The 24,395-nt window shown below is 35.5% G+C and overlaps 2 protein-coding genes across 4 annotated transcripts; both read left to right on the forward strand.

The window, feature by feature from the left end:
- The first annotated feature begins 3,988 nt into the window (after window positions 1–3,988).
- On the forward strand, window positions 3,989–10,067 carry LOC6034571 (toll-like receptor 4). 2 transcript variants are annotated; one of them, XM_038264213.1, is made up of 5 exons: window positions 3,989–4,176; window positions 4,247–4,372; window positions 6,272–6,373; window positions 7,997–8,059; window positions 8,185–10,067. In XM_038264213.1, the coding sequence occupies exons 1-5, from the start codon at window positions 4,148–4,150 to the stop codon at window positions 10,013–10,015; spliced, it is 2,151 nt and encodes a 716-aa protein (XP_038120141.1). In that variant the 5' UTR covers window positions 3,989–4,147; the 3' UTR covers window positions 10,016–10,067. The 2 variants fall into 2 exon arrangements, with proteins under 2 accessions (XP_038120141.1, XP_038120142.1); XM_038264214.1 differs by lacking the exon at window positions 6,272–6,373.
- Window positions 10,068–16,150: 6,083 nt separating this feature from the next.
- LOC6034569 (probable serine/threonine-protein kinase roco9) lies at window positions 16,151–24,367 on the forward strand. Of its 2 annotated transcripts, XM_038264217.1 has the most exons (4): window positions 16,151–16,267; window positions 16,324–16,452; window positions 17,027–17,237; window positions 22,500–24,367. In XM_038264217.1, the coding sequence occupies exons 3-4, from the start codon at window positions 17,161–17,163 to the stop codon at window positions 24,334–24,336; spliced, it is 1,914 nt and encodes a 637-aa protein (XP_038120145.1). In that variant the 5' UTR covers window positions 16,151–16,267; window positions 16,324–16,452; window positions 17,027–17,160; the 3' UTR covers window positions 24,337–24,367. The 2 variants fall into 2 exon arrangements, with proteins under 2 accessions (XP_038120145.1, XP_038120144.1); XM_038264216.1 differs by lacking the exon at window positions 17,027–17,237.
- The last annotated feature ends 28 nt before the right edge of the window (window positions 24,368–24,395 follow it).

Genomic DNA, 24,395 nt, shown 5'->3' on the forward strand with positions numbered 1-24,395 from the left:
TTTAGTGTCTTCGATCAAGTTGCTCACATTGACATGTCCCACTATCTAGAAATGAAAAAAAAACCCAAAAATATTGATGAAAAGATAGACATTCTAAAAAGCTAAAAGTTGCCCCTTTCTTTTTGCAACAACTCTTTCCATGCCACCTATGTTTCAAAACTGCACCATATTTAGAAAAAAAAAATCAATTTCCACTTTATTTTGACCACTGTGCAATGGCTGCTCAAGTTTGAATGTGCAAACGACGGAACAACCAATTTACAAAAATATAACGAGGAACAATTTTCGAGTATGATTCTCCTCAACTTCTGACACATTTTTTAATCTTTTCATTCTGCAGAATTAATCAAAACGAATGTTTTGAATTTTCAATGCTAGCCAATACCTTCTGTATTGGTGACACCACAATTTTTCAGACAAAATAAATTTAAAATAAAAAAAACGCAATAATTTAATAAATAACTAAATCTTTCAAACCTAAGTACACCAAACTCAACCTTTTGAAAAAAAAAGTATTCTTTAGTAACAGTGCATAACAGTGACCAACAAATGGTGGCAATTAACGATTTTTCAATATTCAATTTCCCTCCCATCATTAAAACGGTTACGATGGATACCGACACTCTGTGCTGGGACGAGCTAACGAGCATATGACATAATTGTAATTATTGTAACGTATGGAAGAATGAAACGCTGTGATAATGATATTTTACCGATAATGACGTTGTATTTTATTTCAATGAACGATTGTGCTCTGATTTTAATAATTCGTCTGAAAGAATTAAAAAAATATATTTTTGAACTCTAGTAAAAATTTAATAATACTTCAATTACTGATTTTGCAATAAAATATTTCCTTTATTAACAATTTTCTCACCTGCTCATGAAAAACAATCCCCTCACCGGACACGATGCTCGCTCACGTGTCATTCGGTGCCACTTCTGGGAAGCATTAATCTTGCTCACATCATCCGGCCTTCAAGGACCTCCCCCCCCCCCCACCGAACAAGGACATACCATCAGGACAACGGATGTCACTCTCGCGCTGAACATCGTTCGGCTCGCGACATCCGAGACAACATTTATTATCGCCGTGTGTAAAGTGACGTCCCATGAAAGATTTATACTCACTTTGAAGAGGTCCCTTGTAATGTTAGACTTAACCCTCAGCTGCCCTTATTTTGTCTTATTTTTTAGTTTAATTGTTAAATTTCTATCAAATTTATGACTATTAAGTTACTATCATAACTCAAACTATAATGATTTTCAAATAAAATTTAATTTTGCAAAAAAAAAAACAAATATTATGATACGAAAACTGTTCCTATCAACTATTCTTTTAATTTTATCTTTCTGCAAAAAAAACATGCTTCAAACTGAGATCGAATAGTCAAAGGTTAAGGAGGTTGGTCCACGAAGCAACATGACGCCATACAGGTTTGCAGCATCAATACACCTCTGGTGAAGCGTCAGTAATGTGTTAAGAGAGCAGGTAAGACAAGTGGAATGTCGCTTTATCACGTGGAAGAGGTTTAATTGTAGTCACAAGTTATTGCCGTTACATTTTTTGAACACAACATATTTTTAGTAGCTCAAGTGTTTTACACTTAACTTCAAAAAATATCTAACACTAAAATAAATTAAGCATTTGAGCAACTCTCTACGAAATCGGCCGATTTCGACCATTTTTATTTTTTGTATTTTTTGATTTGGCTCAAACTTTGTGGGGGCCTTCCCTATGACCAAAGAAGCTATTTTGTGTCATTGGTTCACCCATACAAGTCTCCATACAATTTTGGATGCTGTCCATACAAAAATGGTATGTAAATATTCTAACAGCTGTAACTTTTGAGTGAATTTTCTGATCAATTTGGTATCTTCGGCAAAGTTGTAGGTTTTGTTGAGGACTATTGAGAAAAAATAGGTACACGGAAAAAAAATTGCAGATTTTAATCAACTTTTTTTTCACTAAAACTCAATTACCCAAAATTCATATTTTTTGATTTTCGAGATTTTTTGATATGGTTTAGGAGACAAAAATCCGCAACTTTTGAGCCATAGAGAAACATGGTCAAAAAATCTGCCGCCGAGTTATGATTTTTTGAAAAAATAGTGATTTTTGGAAAAAACAATCGAAGTTTTATTCAAAAACAAATTGGACCTTATTTTTTAATGCAAAATTGAATTTGCAATCGAAAACTACTTTACAGATTTTTTGATAAAGGGCTCCGTTTTCAAGATATAGCCACCGAAAGTTTGATTTTAGCGAAATATTTGCAGTTTTTCGATTTTTAAAAATAGTGACCATGAGTGACCATTCCTAAAAATATTTAGAAATGGTCATTCATGGTCACTATTTTAAAATCAAACTTTCGGTGGCTATATCTTGAAAACGGAGCCCTTTACCAAAAAATCTGTAAAGTAGTTTTCGATTGCAAATTCAAATTTACATTAAAAAATAAGGTCAAATTTGTTTTTGCATAAAACTTCGATGTTTTCCAAAAATCACAAATTATAACTTGGCGGCAGATTTTTTGACCTTTTGCGGATTTTGTCCCCTAAAACATATCAAATAATCTCGAAAATCAAAAAAAAATGAGGGAAATTGAGTTTTAGTGAAAAAAAAATAATTAAAAAATCAGCAAATTTTTATTTCCGTGTACCGTAAACTGGGGTGACTTTGATGGCCCGGGGTGACATTGATAGATTTTTCAAATGGCCGTCAAATTTATATCTAAGCATTTTTGAGAATTTTGAGTATGTAAGCATTAAGGGATAGCTTATTATCGAACATATATGCAAAAATGTGACTGTTACATTGGATGTATCAAAATTAGTGGCCAAATCAAATTTCTATCAATGTAACCCCGGGCTATCAAAGTCACCCCAGTTTACGGTACCTATTTTTATCTCAATAGTCCTCAACAATACCTACAACTTTGCCCAAGACACCAAATTGATCAGAAAATTCACTCAAAAGTTACAGCTGTTTGAATATTTACATACCATTTTTGTATGAACAGCAGCCAAAATTGTATGGAGACTTGTATGGGTGAAACAATGACACAAAATAGCTTATTTGGTCATAGGAAAGGCACCCACAAAGTTTGAGCCAAATAAAAAAATACAAATAAGATCCATTTCCGGTTTTGTTAGAGAATTGCTCACTTTTTTCATAAGTTTAATAATAAAAATCGAAATCAAGCTAAAACCAGGAACTATTTCAAACCCAAATCATCGCAAAATGTAACAACACGAATTCGAACCAACAATCTGACGAGAGGGGAATTCCCAGCTCGAGAGATAGAGGCAGCGCTTTCGTTGGTTGTTCTGTTACGATCAGCGGCTTCTTTTTGCACTCTTCAACGTAGAGTCAACGCGGCGTTCAGAGTTCACGCGATCTTTCCCGGGGATTCCCTCGAGTTGGGTGTTCGAATGGTTCGCAAAATGTGTTTTTGATCGTGAACAAAAAAATACAATAATTTTAAAATTTGTTTCAATTAAAATTAAATATTAAGTCATTGTTATTTGCCACTTAATGTTTAATAGTAGTTTATGCAACAAGTTGCAAAAAGAGGATTTTTTCAGCACGAGTCGTACATTTATCCAACGAGGTTCACCGAGTTGGATAAATACGAAGAGTGCTGAAAAAATCAAGTTTTGCAACAAGTTCCATACAACATTTTTTGCAATTCCGAAAAACACACATTGAGTGAAATTTTAAGTCAAATTTTCATGTATTTTGTCAATAAATCGTTTAAATCAAAAAAAAAGGTTGAAAAGTGTTACTTTTCGAAACAAGTGCTGAAAAGTTCAACTTTTCAGCACCCATTTCAGTGCTGAAAAGTAAAACTTTTCAGCATTTGTTTTGAAAAGTGTTGCTATTCGATTCTTTCATTTTTGGTACAGAAAAGTAGGCTATTTCGTCGTTCAAGAATGACAGGAAAAGTAAGTAGTTTCACGACAGGATTGCAAAAAATAAGTTTCAAAACCATTTCCCATGAAGTCGCCTCCTTATCGCACCGGCTTTGCCGGCTCATGAAGCATGATTGAAGCAGAGGATCGTTTAGTCCGGTCCGAGCGGTTTGATTGAACACATCTTCGGATGTGTCTCGTCCAGTGAAACAGTTCAAAACAAAATTACAAGATGCGTCACAAGTGGTTGCTGCTTATGTGGTATTATGATCTAACGTGGAATAAGGCGAAGAACAAATTAATTATGTGATTGTTTGGTTCTGTGTTTTAGTGTTGGTGTTATCTTAGTACAGGCAACGTTGGCCAATACTGAGGATGGTTCAAACAGCCAAAATGAACCTGAAGAAGGAGAAAATCAAGCTGAAGTTTCGGACCAGCAATCAACTCAATCCCCAAGGTAGGGGAATCCCCAGATTTTAAAAAGTTAGAAAAGTTGTCTCGCCTGAGTTTTGATTCGAAAAGAGTAATCGGTTTACAAATATAATAGGAGAACGGAATGTAATTTAATCTAAAATCAAGTAATGAAGAGCAAGTAGATTTCACTCAAAAGATCGGTCAAATAAGTTGATTGAACAGTGGTAATTGGTGAATTGGATGAACCTAATTGGAATTGGGACCGAATCCTTAACCTGTCAAACCTATAGGTAATTCTCCGCCAACTCACACAGCTGTTGCCCCGACCCCTCTTCGTTTTGCGTGTAACTTTGTCCTAAGGGGTAACTTTTGTCCCTGATCACGAATCCGAGGTTCGTTTTTTTGATATCTCGTGACGGAGGGGCGGCACGACCCCTTTCATTTTTGAACATGCGAAAAAAGAGGTGTTTTTCAATAATTTGCAGCCTGAAACGGTGATGAGATAGAAATCTGGTGTCAAAGGAACTTGAATGTAAAATTGGACGCCCGATTCTATGGCGTACTCAGAATTCCGAAAAAAAACGTATTTTTCATCAAAAAAAACACTAATTTTTTTTTTGAACTCTCCTATTTTCCGGTATTTGAATGTAAAAAATTTCGGAACATGTCATTTTAAGGGAAATTTAATGTACTTTTCGAATCTACATTATCCCAGAAGGGTCATTTTTTCATTTAGAACAAAAATTTTCATTTTAAAAATTTCGTTTATTTCAGAGAGAGAGAGAGAGAGAGAGAGAGAGAGAGAGAGATATATATTTTTTAGAGTGTAGCAATGTTCTACAAAGTTGTAGAGCAGAAAATTACAAAAATTTTGAAATATAAACATAAGGGGTTTGCTTACCAACATCACGAGTTATCGCGATTTTTCAAAAAAAAAAGTTTTTAAAAAGTTGGTCGTCGTCGATCATGGCCGTTCATCGTCACCCGCGACAGACACGGACGAAGAAACAAAGAGAAATGCAAAAAGTAACTAAGTGTAAACAATCATTAGAAAAATCTGTTGTAAATATTAGACGTGCATTAGGGTGCCCAAAATATGAGACTTTTTCTCAAAACCTCGCTCCACAAGCTGAATATTGTTCCTTGAGCTATTTTAGGACTCTGGGCCAAATATGAGCAAAATCAACATTTACCCATTGATACTCGGAGGGGAAGTTTGTTTGAGAAAAATCGAAAAATGTATGGGAAACCCAATTTTCTCACGGTTTGGTCTGAACGCACCTTCCATCAAAATATTACCAAAAGTGAGATTATCAATGGAAATTTAATGCTCTACAACTTTGTAGAACATACCAAAGCTGTAAAACTCGATCCTGAAAAGTTATTAGCGATTTAATAAAGTCATTTTTGAATGAAAAACATTTTTTCTCCATCTTTAGGCTAAAGTATCAATGGGTTAATCTCAACCAATTTCGTTTAAAATTTGCACAGATGCTTAAAATAACCCAACAAACCCGTTTTCCGCTTGTGGAGCAGGGGCTAACGTGCATGCGATTATTTTGACACAGTTGCCACGTGTGGCAAAGCAGCAAATCTGACAGTTCAAGTAAAACAATACAAATGGGTCAAAGACGAAGTGTAAACATTTGTTTTAAACTTACCTTTTATTGTAAATTTTTGTTCACTTAATTTTAATCTGACTTTTTCGGTGAAAACTGACACAAATTTTAGAAGAAAGGTGACGAAATTTGTGTCAGTTTTCACCGAAAAAGTCCGATTAAAATTAAATTAACATCATTTCTCGGTGACCAAAACAATATGGGGATTATTAATTTTTATAAAGATTGGTTTAAAAATGTATTTATCAACTAAGTTTTTAATTATTTCATCTTTTCAAAACAAACCATTCAAAGTTTAAACCGACTGTTGATATTCATTCTAGCGTTGATGAACAAAATGCAGATAAAGACTTTGAAAATGACTCCATGAACCCAGAAAACAATTCAACTGATACTGATACAGCTACTGCAAAGCCCCAGAAAGAGTGAGTTTAGAATAGTTATTCTGCATGTTTGCATGTTTAAATTGTTCAAATAGTGACAATCGGGTGGAAATAGGACCGAATATTAAACCTGTCTAACAACACAGAATTCCCCCAAATATGTTGAAACACGGCCGAAGTTGACGACAAAAATATTTCCTTTTTCAAAACATTGACAAAATCTAATTAAAGAAGTAAAATTACGAAACCAAAGATTAAAAATCAAATAAAGAGTTCTAATTTCAATGCTTTTTGAAGATAAAAAAAATCAAAAAAGTTTTGAAGATGTATTGTCCCGCCCGTGTGGATCAATCGGACCACGCACTGGACTCACAATCCAGAGGTTGCTGGTTCGAATCCCGCGGCGGGCGCTCTAAAATTCTAAGTGTAAATATGGGTATCCGGCGCCGTTGCTCCGTGCCGTACTCAAACACTTAGGAGCCCAGGGCGGCGAAGTCCTTGTAGTTAAAAGGAAGACACTAGTGGTTGGTACTAGCAATGGTGGCCGACAGCTATCCAGGTTTTTAAGCGAAATGGCGTTCGTATTGTGAACGCCCGAATTGTCAAAATCGCGCAGTAGCACCAACATTAGAAAAAAAGTATGACTGGCATGCCATGGCACACTTTTTTCGTAATGTTGGTACCACTGCGTGATTTTGACATTTCGGGCGTTCACCATTCGAACGCCATCTTCACTTAAAAATCTGGATAAAGTCAACTTCGTTTTTTTTTATCGAAGCCCTTGTATTGACCCCAATACATTGTTACAATAGTAATTTGTTTATAGAGTTGTCTACGTGCGCATGTATTGCGTGTACGTACACGAAAAAGTTTGAGGTTAAATTTTGTACCGGCCAGCAAAAAAATGGCGTGCTAGTGTGCGTCAGATCGATCTTAGATAACTCTATGGGCGCTTCCCTAGGGGTCGTCAAAAGCACTCCCCCCCCCCCTTATGGCGTCCACGTGGTTTATGGATGGTCCCCCTTTCTGCATGAACTGGAACTCATATGATTAAAATAAAATAACTCTTTCATCGTTAGTTATTGTATATTAAGCGTAAAAACACACTATTTCATAAAGTTAATTTGACATATTGAGCTCATTCAACAAACAAATGCTGTAAAACCACGGACGAACGGACATGACACGGGGTTTCAAAAAGTGAAGCAGGGGTTTCTTTCACTTCTTCTTGGCGAAAACCTGCGCAAGCGAGATCGCTTATGTCAAGATCTTCGCGCAACGTAAACAAAGCCAGCTGATGACACAAACTCGACGGCATTTTTTGAAATGGTCGTATGAATTTATATTAAAAAAAACCATTTCTATCAATTTTTCGGCAATTTTAGTATCCATGATTAATTACAGAGACTCATAAAGACAAACTTAATACAAAAAAATGTTTCTAGTACCATACTAATGCTGAATGTTTAAATTAATTATTGCATAAGACATTTTGAGAAATCATGCGTCATCGCGCGATGCTACTTCGACCACTTGAATGTAGATGGTGCAAGTGATAGTATGCTTCACTAACATCAAAATTTAATTATGCAAGTTAGACTCAATAAATCATTGAGAGATGAAACAATTGATTAATTATATGATTATATGTTTTTATTTCATTAGGACTGCCAACGATGAGCATGTTCATTCAAACAGGGAATCTAAAGCCGTTATACCAGCAGTTGGGTGAGAAAATTTTAACAATAAGAAATAATTTGATATATTTATCCGTTTAAAAGAACATTAAAAAACAAAAACTCTATAGCAGAATAAAGAAAATACCTTTTCATTATTTTAATGATTTCTTTCAGACGAACCACAACCAAGAAGCCATCCTACATCTGTACCAAATCAAATCTCAACTACGATTGCATACTGCAAGACGTACGGCTAAACCACAACGAACCCAATGTTTTCGGTCTCGGTTGGAAAAACAATGATCAAAAGAATGTCACTTTCACTAACTCCAGATTGCAGTATTTGCCAAAACGATTATTTGAAGCATTTCCGGAGATGGAATTGTTGAATGCTGAAGACCTTCAGATAGAAGAAATTGAACATCAAGCTTTTAGATATGCCAGAACGTTAAAAACGTTATACCTTAAAAGAAATTTAATCTCAAACATAGACACGTTCAAAGGAGTACCCTTGTTAGTTCACCTAGATCTATCTAATAATAAAATAACTAAAATTAAAAACGGAGCTTTTGAAAGAAACACAAAACTCGAACGGCTCTTTATAAACCAAAACCACATTTCAGAGCTGCCAGGCTTCCAAAACATTGATAATCTTGAAGAGCTAAATTTGTCAAATAATGATCTTCAAGCAATATCTGACACCCACTTCAGGGGCAATCCCATGCTGAAAAGTTTAGATGCATCTTACAACCAACTTAGACACTTTAATTTGAACCAACTCAATGATAAGCCAAATCTGTCTTTCATATCTGTAAGCTTTAATAATCTTGAAAGCCTTTACATTCCAGGACAAGTTCAAAAATTGGATGCTCGAAATAATTCTATTAGTTATGTCAATGCCAATTCCTGTTCACTTCAAAATTTATACTTATCAAACAATCAAATTACAGACATATCAGCATTGCGCAACTGTAGAGGCATGATAATTTTAAATTTGTCACATAACAAACTCCAAAGCATTGATTTGATCGATGCTATGCCTGAATTAAGCAATTTGAATGTTGCACACAATCAATTATTTGAAATAAATTTTCCAGCAAAGCCGGAACATCCTCTACAAATTTTAGATTTATCATATAATAAGCTTAGCTTTGGACCCACTAACAAATTTGATCAAATGAAAACTCTCAAGTTGAATAACAACAATTTTATTGAATTTAAATTTGGTGGAATGATGAAGAGTCTCAATTACGTACTACTAAGCAACAATGAGTGGAGTTGTGAGAAAATCACGCAAATAATGCAAGAAAAAAGAGAAATAGTTTTCGATAAAAATGAAACCTGCATAAATTCTCAGGCTAGATTACTAAATGGGATTTGCTGCAAGGACTACAAGCGTGCTTTTAATGATCGCCTAAAAGAGATGATTCAAGAAATTTTTGTTCATGAAAATGTAAACAAAAAAGATCTAGAGACATGCAAAACAACCAAACCAGCGTTTGGAGTGAGTCAACCTAACGTCCAAACGATGCATAACAAAATTGCTGAACTGGACAGTTCTAAAAGAGAAATGTTCAATGAACTGGAGACCGTGAAAAGTCAAATTGCACACATCGAACAGGAAATCACAAGTAACACAACAAGGCAATATAAACTTCAAACACTAAACCAAAGTTTTAAACAGTTAATTGAACAATATCGAGGAAATTACGGAATACCCAAAGAAGGTCTGATCAGTCCTTCCAAGACGCTTGAGAAAGTAGAAAAGTACACCCAGGATAGAAAACGTAACAGCGAAAATCTGTTAGCACGTCGGACAAATGAAGTTGAAGCAACCAATGCTCGCATGGAAAGTAAGAATTCGGAGAAGTTTACCTCACAGAGTGAAAATGAAAGACTTGAGGCAGTGCTGAAAAATATAAAGACAGAAGAATCTAAATTAAAGAAAGAGAAACAACTTTTAGAGAAAACATGGAACAGAAACTCCCCAAGTGTACATGGGTAGTGTGGAATGAGAAACTGGCAAAAACTAATAAATACTGATGTTTTTTTTTTAATTCCACTGTGTATTTAATTTGATGATGACCAATTCCAATTGACTGAACGAGTAAGTTTGTTTTTTAATTTATATAGAAACATCTTCTATCCTGACTGCACTCTAGGGCAGCGATTCTCAACCTTCTTCTAGGCCGGTACCCCCTGCCATGTAAATCAAGTAGGCCCGGTACCCCCGTTGAGAATCGCTGCTCTAGGGTGACAATAAAAAATATCGACATCAGGGATACCCCCTGGCTCGATTCTTTAGGCAAAAATAAGTAACTGTGCAAATTCTGAGCCAAATCGGTTAAGGTGAGGGGGTTGCTTTTTACCGTTGAAGTTGATATGGGAAAAATCGCGAAAATGTATGGGGAAAAACATCGTTTCAGTATTTTTCTGCCAGGTGGCGCAGGTCTCGCCCAAAATTGTCCAAGTGTGAGATTCTTGTAGGAAATTCAATTTCTTGCAATTTTTTTTTTCTAAGAGTGCAAAACGATCCGAATTGATACTGATTTTTGGTGATTTTGGTGGCTTCAAACATCAACGATAAAAAGCGACCTCTTAACCTTAACCGATTTGGCTCAAAACTTGTACAGTTACTTATTATTGCCTAAAGAATCGAGCCAGGGGGTATTTCTTCAGATTTTCCTAATTTTTTAAATTTTTTTTGTCACCCTAGTGCAGCGATTCTCAACGGGGATACCGGGCCTACTTGATTTAAATAGCAGGGGGTTCCAAACGGTGTGTTTTGTAGAACAAACTAATGATAAAAAATTCTGTATGTCTGATATTTAGCACCGTGAAGGAAGGGCTCTTTCCCGACATTTTGCGGGGTATACCGAAATATTTCATTTCGATTTTATGGGATATTTGTTCAAAAAAGTCACCGAACATCTGTGCATTCATGTTCATATCACTCAAATTTCATATAAATAGTGTCAGTGGCAGTGTCCTGTGAATGTGAAAGGAAATTAAATCAAGAAATTTTGAAGAAAGTCACTATTTTTTTTAGGAAATTGGGCATATCTTTGCTTATATTGAATCAAAACTGATACTTTTTTATGGAATTTGTTCAGAAAACTGTTATCTACAATGTGATTGATTAGAAAAAGTTTTAAAATGTTATGGTTTAATGTGACAGAGGATTAAAAACATATTTTTTGGAAACTATTGGGTAATAAACAGAGGAGGGCCTCGTGGCGCAATGGTTAGCGGCTTTGGCTGCCGATCCCTAAGTTGCCATGGGGCGCGGATTCGATTCCCGCCTTATCCTCCTGGTCTTCTATCGGATGGGGAAGTAAAACGTCGGTCCATTTGCGTAAAAGAGGTTTTGGGTGACTCACCACACATAACCTTCGGACGCCTTGAAATGAGCAGAAACTTGCAACAGAGCCCACAAAAGACCCGGGATCGTTAAAGTGGATTGCTTTGCTTTTCTTTGGGTAATAAACAGCTTATTAATTAAATGATCCATGTTTTGCATTGTTTATTGCTCAAATTCGTATCTGGGCAATGTGTTGCTGTATTTTCATGACAAATTGTACAAAGAAAAGATTTATTTTCGGTCGTATCGGGGTTTCCAGCTTGAATTTGAGGTAATTTCAAAGAAAGCTAGAAATCTGGTAAGTTTGGCTTGATTTGTTTTTAGTGAAGGTCAAATATTGGTCAAATATAGTTGGTTAGAGTTCTCAAAACATATTTATATGAAATTTGAGTGATATCAACATGAATGCACCGATTTTCTGTGACTTTTTTGAGCAAATATCCCATAAAATCGAAAAATAATCTTCAAAATAAAAAGTTTCTCTAGACCCCCGGCGAAATATTTCGGTATACCCCGCAAAATGTCGGGAAAGAGCCCTTCCTTCACGGTGCTAAATATCAGACATACAGAATTTTTTATCATTAGTTTGTTCTGCAAATCACACCGTGTTTCCAACTATAGGTTTTGTAGAATAGTAGCCTATTGCCTGTCAAAATGCGTATGCTTCCTTTTCAAATGTTGTTTTCAGTTTAAAGCAGGGGTGCCCAAAGTATGGCCCGCGGGCCAAACGTGGCCCGCGAGGTGATATTTTGTGGCCCGCGGACCCATTTTGAATGATCATGTAAAATGGCCCGTTGAACACTTGTATAGTGATTTTACACTTTTTCAAAATTATGGTTTATTTTAAGCTTTTATCTTTTTTTATTTTTTTTGTTAATAAAAAGAAACTTATGATTTATCAATATTTTGATCCCCACTTTAGGATACAAATAATTTGTTCAACATATTTTATAATTAAAACAATTTCACTCGTTTCAATGTGAGTGAAACTAGTAAATATCGTCAAAACTTTCATCAAACATTTTTAGAAATATCAAAAAAACGTTCAAGCTTGACTTAGGTAGAATTCTGTAATAGTTGCAAAAATAAAAGTTTCCTTTATTATTTTGCAAGTCATATTGACCCTTTTATGAACTGACCCTCAAACTTACATTGCACTTCCATAGGGATTCGAACTCATTACAGTTAGATAACGAATCTGATTGACTATCAACTGATTCAGGCAGACAAAATGTGGAAATCGGAGGATCAAGTTTGCAGCAAATATTTTACAAAGCTTTCGTCGATCAACCCACCCCTCCACCATTATTAAAAAAATTTACTCGAAAAACCAGGAGCAAAATTATATTTTCAAAAAACTTAAAACAATGAAATTTAAGAGCATTCAGCTGAAATTAATTAAATATATGCATTCCTTCGCATTTAAAATCATTTGAGCATGTTTGGGTTTATTAAAAACAATTTGAATTTTAGTGAATTTTCAATGAAATAAATAAATGTTGTTTCGTTTTTTTTGTTGAAAATAATGATTGCAGGTTAACTATACGGAAGCTCAGAACATTTTTTTCTGAAATTCTGGATCTCAACGATTTTTCATTAGCCACACTTAACTTATAGAAGAATTGTTCAACATGTAATGTCACCACCATTTTCGAAATATAAAAACAAAACTTTATTTATTTTTTTTGAAAACACAAGTACATTCAGCAAAGATTTTTTTTTTTTTTCAAATACCAGAAACAACAAAATCAACAATACCGATAGAAACTCGTTATTTTGTGGTTTCTATTATTTTGAAAAGCCATTTTTTTTAAATAACAGCAATGTAATCTTTTACATTAATGACGTAATTTATTTTTTTTAACAACCTTTTTTTGTAAATTTGGCCCGCAAGCTCATTTGAGCTTCAAATTTGGCCCGGCCTTCAAAAACTTTGAGCACCCCTGGTTAAAAGTCTCTACTGAATTTTTGTTCTATTGTCCACAAGCAAGTTTTTCGTAACATTAAAAGACTTTTGTAGGAATGTAAGGAGCGGCCGTGGCTGACTGGTTACGGTGTTCGCTTTGTAAGCGAATGGTTCTGGGTTCGATTCCCATCTGCTCCCAACGAGAAAGTTAAGAACACATAAATTTGAAATGATGCACCCAACTGGCAGTCGCATGATTGTGATGCATGGCGGCATGAAAGTATATCAGAATCTGCATGAAAACTGTCCTCATGCATTTTTTGCGATATAGGGGTATGACATTTTTGCCCGTTACCGACAATTATCGACATTACCGACGGCTTTTTGGTTGTATTTCACAAAAAAAAAACCCTTAACAGAACGAGGATTGAACCACTAACTTCTTGGTTATTGATCCGACACGCTACCACCGCGCCATGGACGCTTGATGAATAGCGAGTGAAAGAGCACCAACATATGCTTCTCTTTGGAGTGTTGCTCGGAGACGGGCTAGCGTTATATGTGTTGGTGAGAACTGCAGATCGCTGAAATGTTTACACGCGGGCAAAAATGATCTAGGGGCTTGCTGCAAAAAATGTTATAAAATATGACATTTTCTGCAACAAATCCACTGTTGCAGATTTTGAGATATATTTTTCCTTTGGGTGTGGATATGAACGAAAAATCAAAGTCGCTCGAGGCGGGGTTCGATCCTCCGTCCTTTGGATTGATAAGCAAAAATGCTAACCACTGACGACTTGGTGAGTTATGACTGGGATTAGGAATACTGTAACAGAGAGCGAGTTGTGGCGCTATAACCACGGCAAATAGTGTCCAGGGCATTCGTGGAAATACAATGTCCCATCCCAGAGGGTCCCGGAGTACCAAACCTTCTTAGCATGGTGCTCCCAACGAATACAACCAAATCTCGGAGCGTATGGTGGTGTGTCCCCACGCTTCTTCCTCCCCTGTCGACTCAGAATTGTGTTGTTGTTCGAACACTCAGTGCTCAAACTCAACCTAATTACGAGTCATCTCTGCGACACGGCTTTACGCAGTAGGCCTGGCCGCTTTAACGCTTGTGATGTTTCAATGCATTCTAATGCAATGGCGCACTAAAAATGTTAATGAATGACAAGAAAAGTGATAGGCGTCATCTAACCTAAGGCACTCTCCAGGATCCCTTCGAAAGATTGGCTGCGCTAGGGTCTGATTAGATTAGATTAGATTAGATTAGACATTAAAAGGCGTCATCCATAAAGTATGTCACGCTAAAATCGGCCAAAATTAACCCCCCCTCCCCCCTATGTCACACTTTGTTACGCTGGCTCTGACCCCACCTCGAAATGTACGTCACGTTTGGTCGGACCCCCTACTATCTTGTTTTTTGTACAATTTTATCATGATTTTTAAAAAGGATTATTTTTAAATTCGGAATTCAATCGAGAAAGTTTTTAATTTATACAGGTTGCGTTTGGATTTGTTTATTTTGTTCAATATTGTAATGATAGAAATCACCATTCTTAGCGAAGATACACAAAAATGTCCCATTTTTCAATTTTCAATGTGATTATTCAAATGAAAGATTTCATTTTTATTGTGATTCAATAATTACAATGTGCTTTAAATGCGTTTTCTTACCTCAAAAGCCAAAAATATTGACCAAATCTGACCAAGTCTGCAAGCCTTTGAACGGGAGAGGATTTTTTTTTATAAATCTGCTCCTTTCGTTGTCCCGTCACGGAAAAAATGGCTGGCATAATCTTTAATTTCAACCAATTCTATCAATTCAAGGAGCAAAAGATTCGTTTTTCATTTCGTGATTATGTGTAGAAAAGCAAAAGTCTAAAAAAATCAAACTGGCAAAACTGCAGCGATTGTTGTAGTGTGCCTTTTAAAAGTCCAGTTTGCTATGTTGTCTCGTCACGCTACATTTTCATTTCAGGGGAAGCACAGGTACTATATGGTTCATTCTACATGACATTTCTTTGTAGGAAAATTAATTATCTTTCCAAATATGTAATAACATTGAGGGGTTCCTTGTTTTATTTTGCCACTACAGCCAAAACGCTGAAAAAACTTGGGATTTATAAAAAGGAGCCGAAGAATCGGTCATCACATATTAAATCTACCATCAAAAACTCTGTTTCTTAAAGCCTTGAATCGTGTTTGATTTATGAGAAAAGTTTATCAAACATTAAACTTTTGAATGAATTTTCAGTATTAAAGAAATAGTCTAGCGTGACGTCACAGTCTCATGTACCCCCCCTCTCCCCCTTGTCACACTTTGTCACACTTGCGACAACCCCCCCTCCCCCCCTAGAGTGTGACGTACTTTATGGATGACGCCAAAGACTTTTGTAGGAATGAGAAGATACAAGGAGTGATAACCCAAAATTTTGTTGATTATTCAACAAAATGTTTTGCTGGATCAAACGTCGTACAGGCTGATCTTACAAAATATTTTTATTATAAGGAGAGGATAAATTTTTCAAAACTTTCCGAATTGATGTATTATAGCGCAGTCCGGGCAGGCACAATTATCCTTTTTTCCGTTCTATGGTTTCATTTATTTTAACTAAAGCTTTTTAATGATGCCGTATGCAACACCAAACGAATCGTAACACGAACGACGATTACGGCGAGGGAATCCCACCGAACCAGTTTATGTTGATGCCATCGTTTAGGGTAATTTACCCTATTTATGATGCTTCACTTTACTTATTCCGTTTTGTTTAAAAATTCCAAGGCAAGCAGACCAAAACAGGACCAACAACCATAGTCCCGTGATGATTGGTTTGAATCTTCTTATCAAGAGTTTTTTTAAAACAGCATTTGGTTTCATTGGTCAGGGAGAAGTTCACGGGATCAGTTCTTTAGAAAATAAGCTGTGCAATGGGTTCATTATTGAGAATCATAGGAGAGTTTAGAAAACTTCAATTGATATTATGGTAAGCCCGATACCACCGACACTTTGTGCGTAACTAATAAAAGTTAAAAATTTTAGCCTCTGGGTGCTCGTAACTCGAAATATAACACTGGCACAAGGTAATCATCAATACAATGGTTATAATAATCCAGGGCACAATGGTCAACAAAGCTGGGCACTAAATCACGCACAACAATCGCAACCTCGGTAAGTTTGGAAATATTTTTCAACATTTCGTCACTTGTCTGCAATCTTGTGACACGTTTTATCGTTTTATAGCAGACGTGTCACAAGGTAGCACACAAGCGACGATTCACCTATTTCTAGGTCTCGGACTGGGCTAACACGGTTATTTACCGTGAAATCTTATTAAAAAAATTTCAAACTCAATTCAACAGCCTCGCACTTACCATAATACAGTCGACTCTCTGGCTGTCGATCTTCGCGATATCAATATTGCTCCAGCTGTCAATAAATTTCTAGATTAAATTTTCAAAACAACCTATCCCTCATGGGTTTCCTATGCAGATAGGACCTTTTGAAAATTTAATCGAGATTTCTCAGTCCCTTCTAGAAGCATGCTTTGAATTTTTGTTCTCTAATTTGATAACTCCCTCTCTCCACTGTATCTTTATGTGTAAAATTGTATCAGGGTGTCAAGCGGGCCTAAAAAACAGGTCATCATTTCAAAATTATTCATTTCTATGATAACAGTTGTTTTGGTACAATTGCGATGCATACTGTATCCTATAATTTCATTTTTTTTTTTTTTGAATTTTAGGTATTTTATTTGCAATAACTTTAAAACCATGTTCCATTGTAAAACAGGGAAAATATATTATAAAACAATTTCATCGTTTTAAACTCATTTTTTAGAACAGCACACAATGGTGTCAAGAATCAGAGTTTTATTATATGATTGAAAAAAAAAACCTTCAAATTACTGATGATTCAATTTCAGAATATGGACAACATATTGCTGAACAACCGAGGTAGGTAGACTTTCTCATGTTGATTTTTACTATTACTGCGGGCGTCAATAATTAGAGTTCACGCGCGTTAACACGACCACAGCAAAATGGTCGCATGACAACCGCAGAACAAATATTTGGCTGTTGTCAAAGATTGCCTTGAGTTTTCAGCTGACTTTTTGGAAATTATTCAAAACAAACCAAGTTGACAGCCAAATCAACGTAGAATTTCAGTTCAAATTGCTGCTTAAATCCTAAAATTTTACTAGGGTTTTGTCTTATACACAGAAAAAAAAATGATGGTAATATTCATCAGGAAATGGTGACAGATTTTGTGGCAAAATAAATGATAAATTTTACCCCAGAAAATGATGAATTTTCATCAGTTTTTGATGAATATTCATCAAGTTCACATTTTTACACATTTTTTATGTAATATTACACAAATAAAGAGGTAATATTCAACCTACCAAATTTTCAACATTCCAAATTCAACTTTTTTTTCTGTGTAGGTCTCACATGCAGTTCAGCTGTAATTGTTTTCGATGTCAACTTTGATTGTTGACAATTTTAATGCTTTTCTTAAGTTCAAGACTGTTCTAGGATTTTTTTTTATAATTGAGTAGTGTCAGGGCATAACAAGTTGATACGTTGATACTATTAGCACACGGTTCTAAATGTTTATTTTTTGCCTTCCTCACTGAGGTAAGGCTATAATCCTGCTCTAAAAATGAACTTTTTATTAAAAGCTCAAAGACCCACCTTCATGTATACATATCGACTCAGAATCGAAAACTGAACAAATGTCTGTGTGTGTGTATGTGTGTGTATGTGTGTGTATGTGTGTGTATGTGTGTGTGTATGTGTGTGTATGTATGTATGTGACCAAAATTCTCACTGAGTTTTCTCAGCACTGGCTGAACCAATTTTGACCAAACCAGTTGCATTCGACTTGGTTTAGGGTCCCATACATCGCTATTGAATTGTTTGAAGTTTCGATAACTAGTTCAAAAGTTATGTATAAAAATGTGTTTTAACATATATCCGGATCTCATTTATATGCATGTAAACGATGTCCGGATCCATCATGCGACACATCGTTGGTTAGGTAATTGAAAGACCTTTCCAGCGAGTCCAAAACATTAAAGATCTGGCAACCCTGTCTCGAGTTATGACCACTTATGTGATATATTTGTACTTTTTTGATGCCGGATCTCACTTAAATGTATGTAAACGATGTCCGGATCCATCATCCGACAAATCGTTAGTTAGGTAATTGAAAGACCTTTCCAACGATCCCACAACATTGAAGATCTGGCAACCCTGTCTCGTGTTAAGACCACTTAAGTGATATATTTGTACTTTTTTGATGTCGGATCTCACTTAAATGTATGTATACGATGTCCGGATCCATCATCCGACCCATCGTTGGTTAGGTAATTGAAAGACCTTTCCAACGATCCCACAACATTGAAGATCTGGCAACCCTGTCTCGTGTTAAGACCACTTAAGTGATATATTTGTACTTTTTTGATGTCGGATCTCACTTAAATGTATGTATACGATGTCCGGATCCATCATCCGATAAATCGTTAGTTAGGTAATTGAAAGACCTTTCCAACGATCCCACAACATTGAATATCTGGCAACCCTGTCTCGTGTTAAGACCACTTAAGTGATATATTTGTACTTTTTTGATGCCGGATCTCACTTAAATGTATGTAAACGATGTCCGGATTCATCATCCAACAAATCGTTGGTTATGTAATCAAAAGAACTTTCGAACGAGTCCAAAACATTGAAGAACTGGCAACCCTGTATCGAGTTATTACCGCTTAAGTTATATCTGTGTACTTATTTTTCTGGATCTATAAAAAAATAGCTGAAGTATGTGTCCAAACCACTCATATTACCCATTTTTGGTAAAAAGTGAGGAAGGCATCAACCACATAGGTGGATTAAGTTAGTTTTTTTTTTTTATTTGGCTCAAACTTTTTGGGGTCTATAAGCGTATTATTTAATGTTTGACACTTATGAAATGTTGTTGATTTAAATTTTTTTATTATATTTTTTTGAAAAAGATCGGAAAATTTAACGAATGTTTCATGTTTTAACATTGAAAATCGGACCATTAGTTGCTGAGATATCGACATTAGAAAATGATGGGTTGTTTAGGGGCTGTATCTCAGCAACCAGAGGTCCAATCTGCAATGTCTCTTGGACAATTGTATAGCAAATTTTCTGAACTCTTCAAAAAAATATTTTTAGAAATGGTCACTCATGGTCACTATTTTTAAAAATCGAAAAACTGCAAATATTTCGCTAAAATCAAACTTTCGGTGGTTATATCTTGAAAACAGAGCCTTTTATCAAAAAATCTGTAAAGTACTTTTCGATTGGAAATTCAATTTTACATTAAAAAATTACGTCAAATTTGTTTTTGCATAAAATTTCGATTTTTTTCCAAAAATCACTATTTTTTTAAAAAAATCATAACTCGGCGGCAAATTGTTTGACCATGTTTCTCTATGGCTCAAAAGTTGCGGGTTTTTGTCCCCTAAAACAGCGATTCTCAACCTTCTTCTAGGCTGGTACCCCCTGCCATGTAAATCAAGTAGGCTCGGTACCCCCGTTGAGAATCGCTGCCCTAAAACATATTAAAAAAATTTCGAAGAATCTTATTATACGTATTTTGGAAAATTTAGTTTTTGTGAAAAAAAGTTGATTTAAAAATCTGCAAATTTTTTTCCGTGTATCTATTTTTTCTCAATACTCCTTAACAATAATTACAACTTTGCCGAAGACAGCAAATTGATCAGAAAATTCACTCAAAAGTTACAGCTGTTTGAATATGTACGTACCATTTTTGTATGGACAGCTGTCAAAATTGTATGGAGACTTGTATGGGTGAACCAATGACACAAAATAGCTTATTTGGTCATTGGAAAGGCCCCCACAAAGTTTGAGCCAAATCAAAAAATACAAATAAAATCCATTTCCAGTTTTGGTAGAGAATTGCTCAAATATATAATATAGCAGAGCTGGTTATGCCAGAATCCTGATACAATGGTCTGCTAGAATGCTGGCAGAATATCCAGCTTAACTAGAACTCTGTTAGAATCCTGCTAAAACACCGTGACTGGGATAGAGGGCTCATATTTGGCATGAGTTCATCTCAACAAACGCGGGAAGATTCATCCAAATCAAAGCATCTCGATACGACCCCTAGAACATAAAGTGCCTAATAGAAAGTGGGGACACGAGAAACTGAGAACCCAGCGATTTTCTGTCAAAAAATTGAGCACCTCCAAGATCATACACATAAGGTGCTTACAATCTCTACTTCGTCCATAGGATTTGTCAAAAAATGAACACCTTCCATTTAAATGCTTGGTAAAATTTGAGTGACCAACTGTGAGTGGCATTGCATTTTGAGTGCCTTGTCCCCACTTTCTATAAGGCACTTTACTAGAACAAACCTAGTAATCCTTAAAGAGATCTTCAACGGTTGGTGAGTGCTTCGAAATACTTGAGCAATTCTGTACGAAATCGGTCTTTTTTTGAATTTTAATTTTTGTATTTTTTAATCCGGCAGATACTTTTATGGTGCTTTCGGTATGCTCAAAGAAGCCATTTTGCATCATTAGTTTGTACATATAATTTTCCTTACAAATTTTGCAGCTGTCTATACAAAAATGATGTATGAAAATTCGAAAATCTGTATCTTTTGAAGGATTTTTTTAATCGATTTGGTGTCTTCGGTGACTACACTGAAAAAAAATATGATACACGGTAAATTTTATTTTGGTGATTTTTAAATTAACTTTTTGTTAGCTGTTGGCATTTGATTCTCAAAAAATTAAAAAAAAATAAAACTATGTTTTTATTGCAAATCAAGTTTTAGTGACAAAAAGTTAATTTAAAAATCACCAAAAAAATTTAACGTGTATCATATTTTTTCAGTGTTATCCTTATCCATACCTACAACTTTGTCCAAGACACCAAATCGATCAAAAAATTCCTTCAAAAGATACAAATTTTTGTATTTTCATACATCATTTTTGTATAGAAATATGTCAAATTTGTAAGGAAAATTACAGTATGTAAAAAATGTTATTACACCCCTTGGGCACTATGCACATTTTGTGATGAAACATGTTAAAAATTTGAAGTTTGCCGGAAACCTAGTACTACGTTTTATTGAGTTGAGTTGATTTACAGGTGCCACGATATCTCGAGATGGGATGGACAAAATTGGCTGAAATTTGGGGTGAAGGCTCTGAAGACATATCCAGTGTGCATGACGAAGCCCAATTTCGAAATGTTGCTTTTTGCAGAAACATAAAAATAAAAAATGGTTGATTTTTATATGAAAAACAAACAAATATTTTTACCTTTTTTTTAAATATTTTTTTTTTTTGAAAATCGCCCTTCGAAATGCACACGGGACCGATTTAACGAGCCTCCATCAAAATTTTGAGCCGATTTCATCAAAGCAGTGTTGAGATATCGTGGCACCCGTTTTTTGAAACTGCTAACATCAAATATATAGCTTTAGCTATATCTCGGCAATAATCCAACCAAATGTCTTCAAATTTGTTTTGGTAATAGATAAAAATGTATATTTTAATGCCCTGACAACAGATTTTAAAATAGATTAAGTGTGTGCTCGTAACAACCTCTGACATTTTTGACGATTTACATGTATGTAATTCAGGTTATTTTTAAGTCTTAGAAGAACAAGATGACGTCGTCGTGCTATCATGTCGCACCCGCCATTTTGACGTTCCGAGAAAAACGCGTTTTAATGTTTGACCTCTGCTTCGAAATGGTACCTAAAATTTCCGAAAGTTCAAGTTTTATATTTCGTCTGTTATGTGCTATCTTGTGACAACGACCATTAAATTGTATTGGAGAATTTTTGTTTAAAGTGTGATGGTAAATATTTTAAAAAACTATGAAAAATGAAGTCAAGATCTTTGAAGCAATTGGTTCGTTGCTATCAATCGACGCACCAAGTTTCAACTGATTTGGTTACACCAGTTAAAATATACAGTAAATAATGTTAACAAAAAGCACTTGTTTATGTAAAATTTTACAATAAAAATCTGTCAGATATAACATAACAGTAAGCTGAGAAAAGCGGTAGAAATATATCGGATTTCCTCCAGATTTATAGAAAAAAATGATTTGTTTAAAGAGAACACGATTTTGAACCAAACTACATCATTAAATGACCATGTTAAACCGTTTGACTAATTCTAATATTTTATTCTATTCTAGGCAATTTTACTGCTTTTCACAAACCCGTAATTATGACTGCACCTTTCGCGAAGTTGTTCTAGATTACAACTCTGTGGCTCCCATTTTTGGCAACCCACAGTACACACAATACAAGAAAAGTGTAACGTTCGTTGACTCGCGCATGGAGTACCTCCCGAAAAGCTTAATGGACGCTTTCCCGAACATGAACACTTTGGACGCAAGTTCTCTCCAAATTCGTTCCCTACAACCAGCGGCATTTGAATTTTCAAACAAACTAGAAAGGTTGTATTTAGCTGATAATTTGATCGAGCAAATTGTGCGAGAATCATTCTACGGAGCACCTAGCGTTGCCGTACTAGCTCTGGAGCGGAACAGAATCAACTATTTTGAATATTATGCCTTAGGTAATATGAGAAATCTTAGAGCCTTGTACATAAGTTCAAACGAGATCCCCAGCTTGCCCGGTTTGAGCAACAGTCTCAATCTAGAAATTGTAAACGCTTCCCACAACTCACTCACTCAAATCGATGAGAATCACTTTTCTGGCAATTTAGAATTGCGACAACTCGATTTGTCCTTCAACCAACTAACATTTTTCAACATGCGGCAGCTTCATGCCATAACCAAACTAATTTCAGTTGATGTTAGTTCGAATCAATTAAGAGAGTTGGTAATTCCAACCCACGTGCTTAAACTGTTTGCCATCAATAATTCAATCGAACAGGTGTCCACACATCTACAACGATGTTTCGTACAGGAACTGAGTCTTGCACAAAACAAGTTGCGTCAACAACCTGATCTTAGCGTTTGTGGAAGTTTGAATATGTTGGATTTATCTTACAATTTGTTGGAAAGTTTCAACTTTGGATCGCTGCAATCGATGCCCTATTTAACGCATGTATATTTAAGAAATAATCACTTACTTCAAATTGATCTTCCCACTGAGTTTTACTATCCATTACCGATAACATCTCTTGATTTATCATCCAACATGCTCAGCATCGTTTCCAACGCTAATATCCTTAGAAAATTAGACCAACTTTACTTACATAACAACAAATTGGAAAAGTTTGATTTCCTTAACAAGCCCAACTTGAAATCTCTAACTTTATCATACAATCAATGGGATTGTGCTGCGTTGGATGGAATTACATTTAATATAATGGATCGACAGCGAGAGCAATGCACCAGTTCTCATAATCGTGGTATTTGCTGCCAAAGTAGTGATGCAGAAAATTCGCAAAATTTGCATAAAATTAAAGATTTGATCAGGGAAGCTTCGATTCATGAGCTGCAAAACAAAAAATCAACCGATGAATATTGTCGATCGCAAATTCAGCAGCAACTCGCCATGAACGAAATGAACAACAGAGTAGCGACTATTTCAACCTTGGAAGCATCCAAAGAGCCTCTTCTACAGGAAATGTCTCAGGTTCAAGATGATTTGAACCAACTCGATAATCAGATCGCCGATAGCCAAAGGGAAACACTCGCGAAAAACAATCAACTTGCACTACTCGCCAAAGAAGTTGACCAATGGAGGGCCACCTACGGCATCGAAAAGGAAGGGCTTGTCAATGCTAGGGAGGTTCTGCGTAGAATCGTAACGTTTTTAGAAGCTAGAAAAGGAAACAGCAATGATTTGCTTAAACGTCGCCAAGAAGAAGTGCTTGCACGCGAAGGTGAAAAAGAAAACAAACAAACTTTGGCCAACTCAGGAGGCGTTGATTTAGACCAACTTAAACAATCGCTCAGCGATCTTAAAGTTAAAGAGCAAGCTCTGAAAACGCAACGAAATGCTCTGGCGGCTCAAGTTAACAGAAATTCGGCCTCGATTAGAGGTTCTTCAAACTGATGATCGAAAATCAATGACCAAATAAATATATACGAAAAATTTAACCAAAAACTACCAAT

Source organism: Culex quinquefasciatus, chromosome 3, assembly GCF_015732765.1.
Source record: "Culex quinquefasciatus strain JHB chromosome 3, VPISU_Cqui_1.0_pri_paternal, whole genome shotgun sequence".
NCBI lineage: Eukaryota > Metazoa > Arthropoda > Insecta > Diptera > Culicidae > Culex > Culex quinquefasciatus.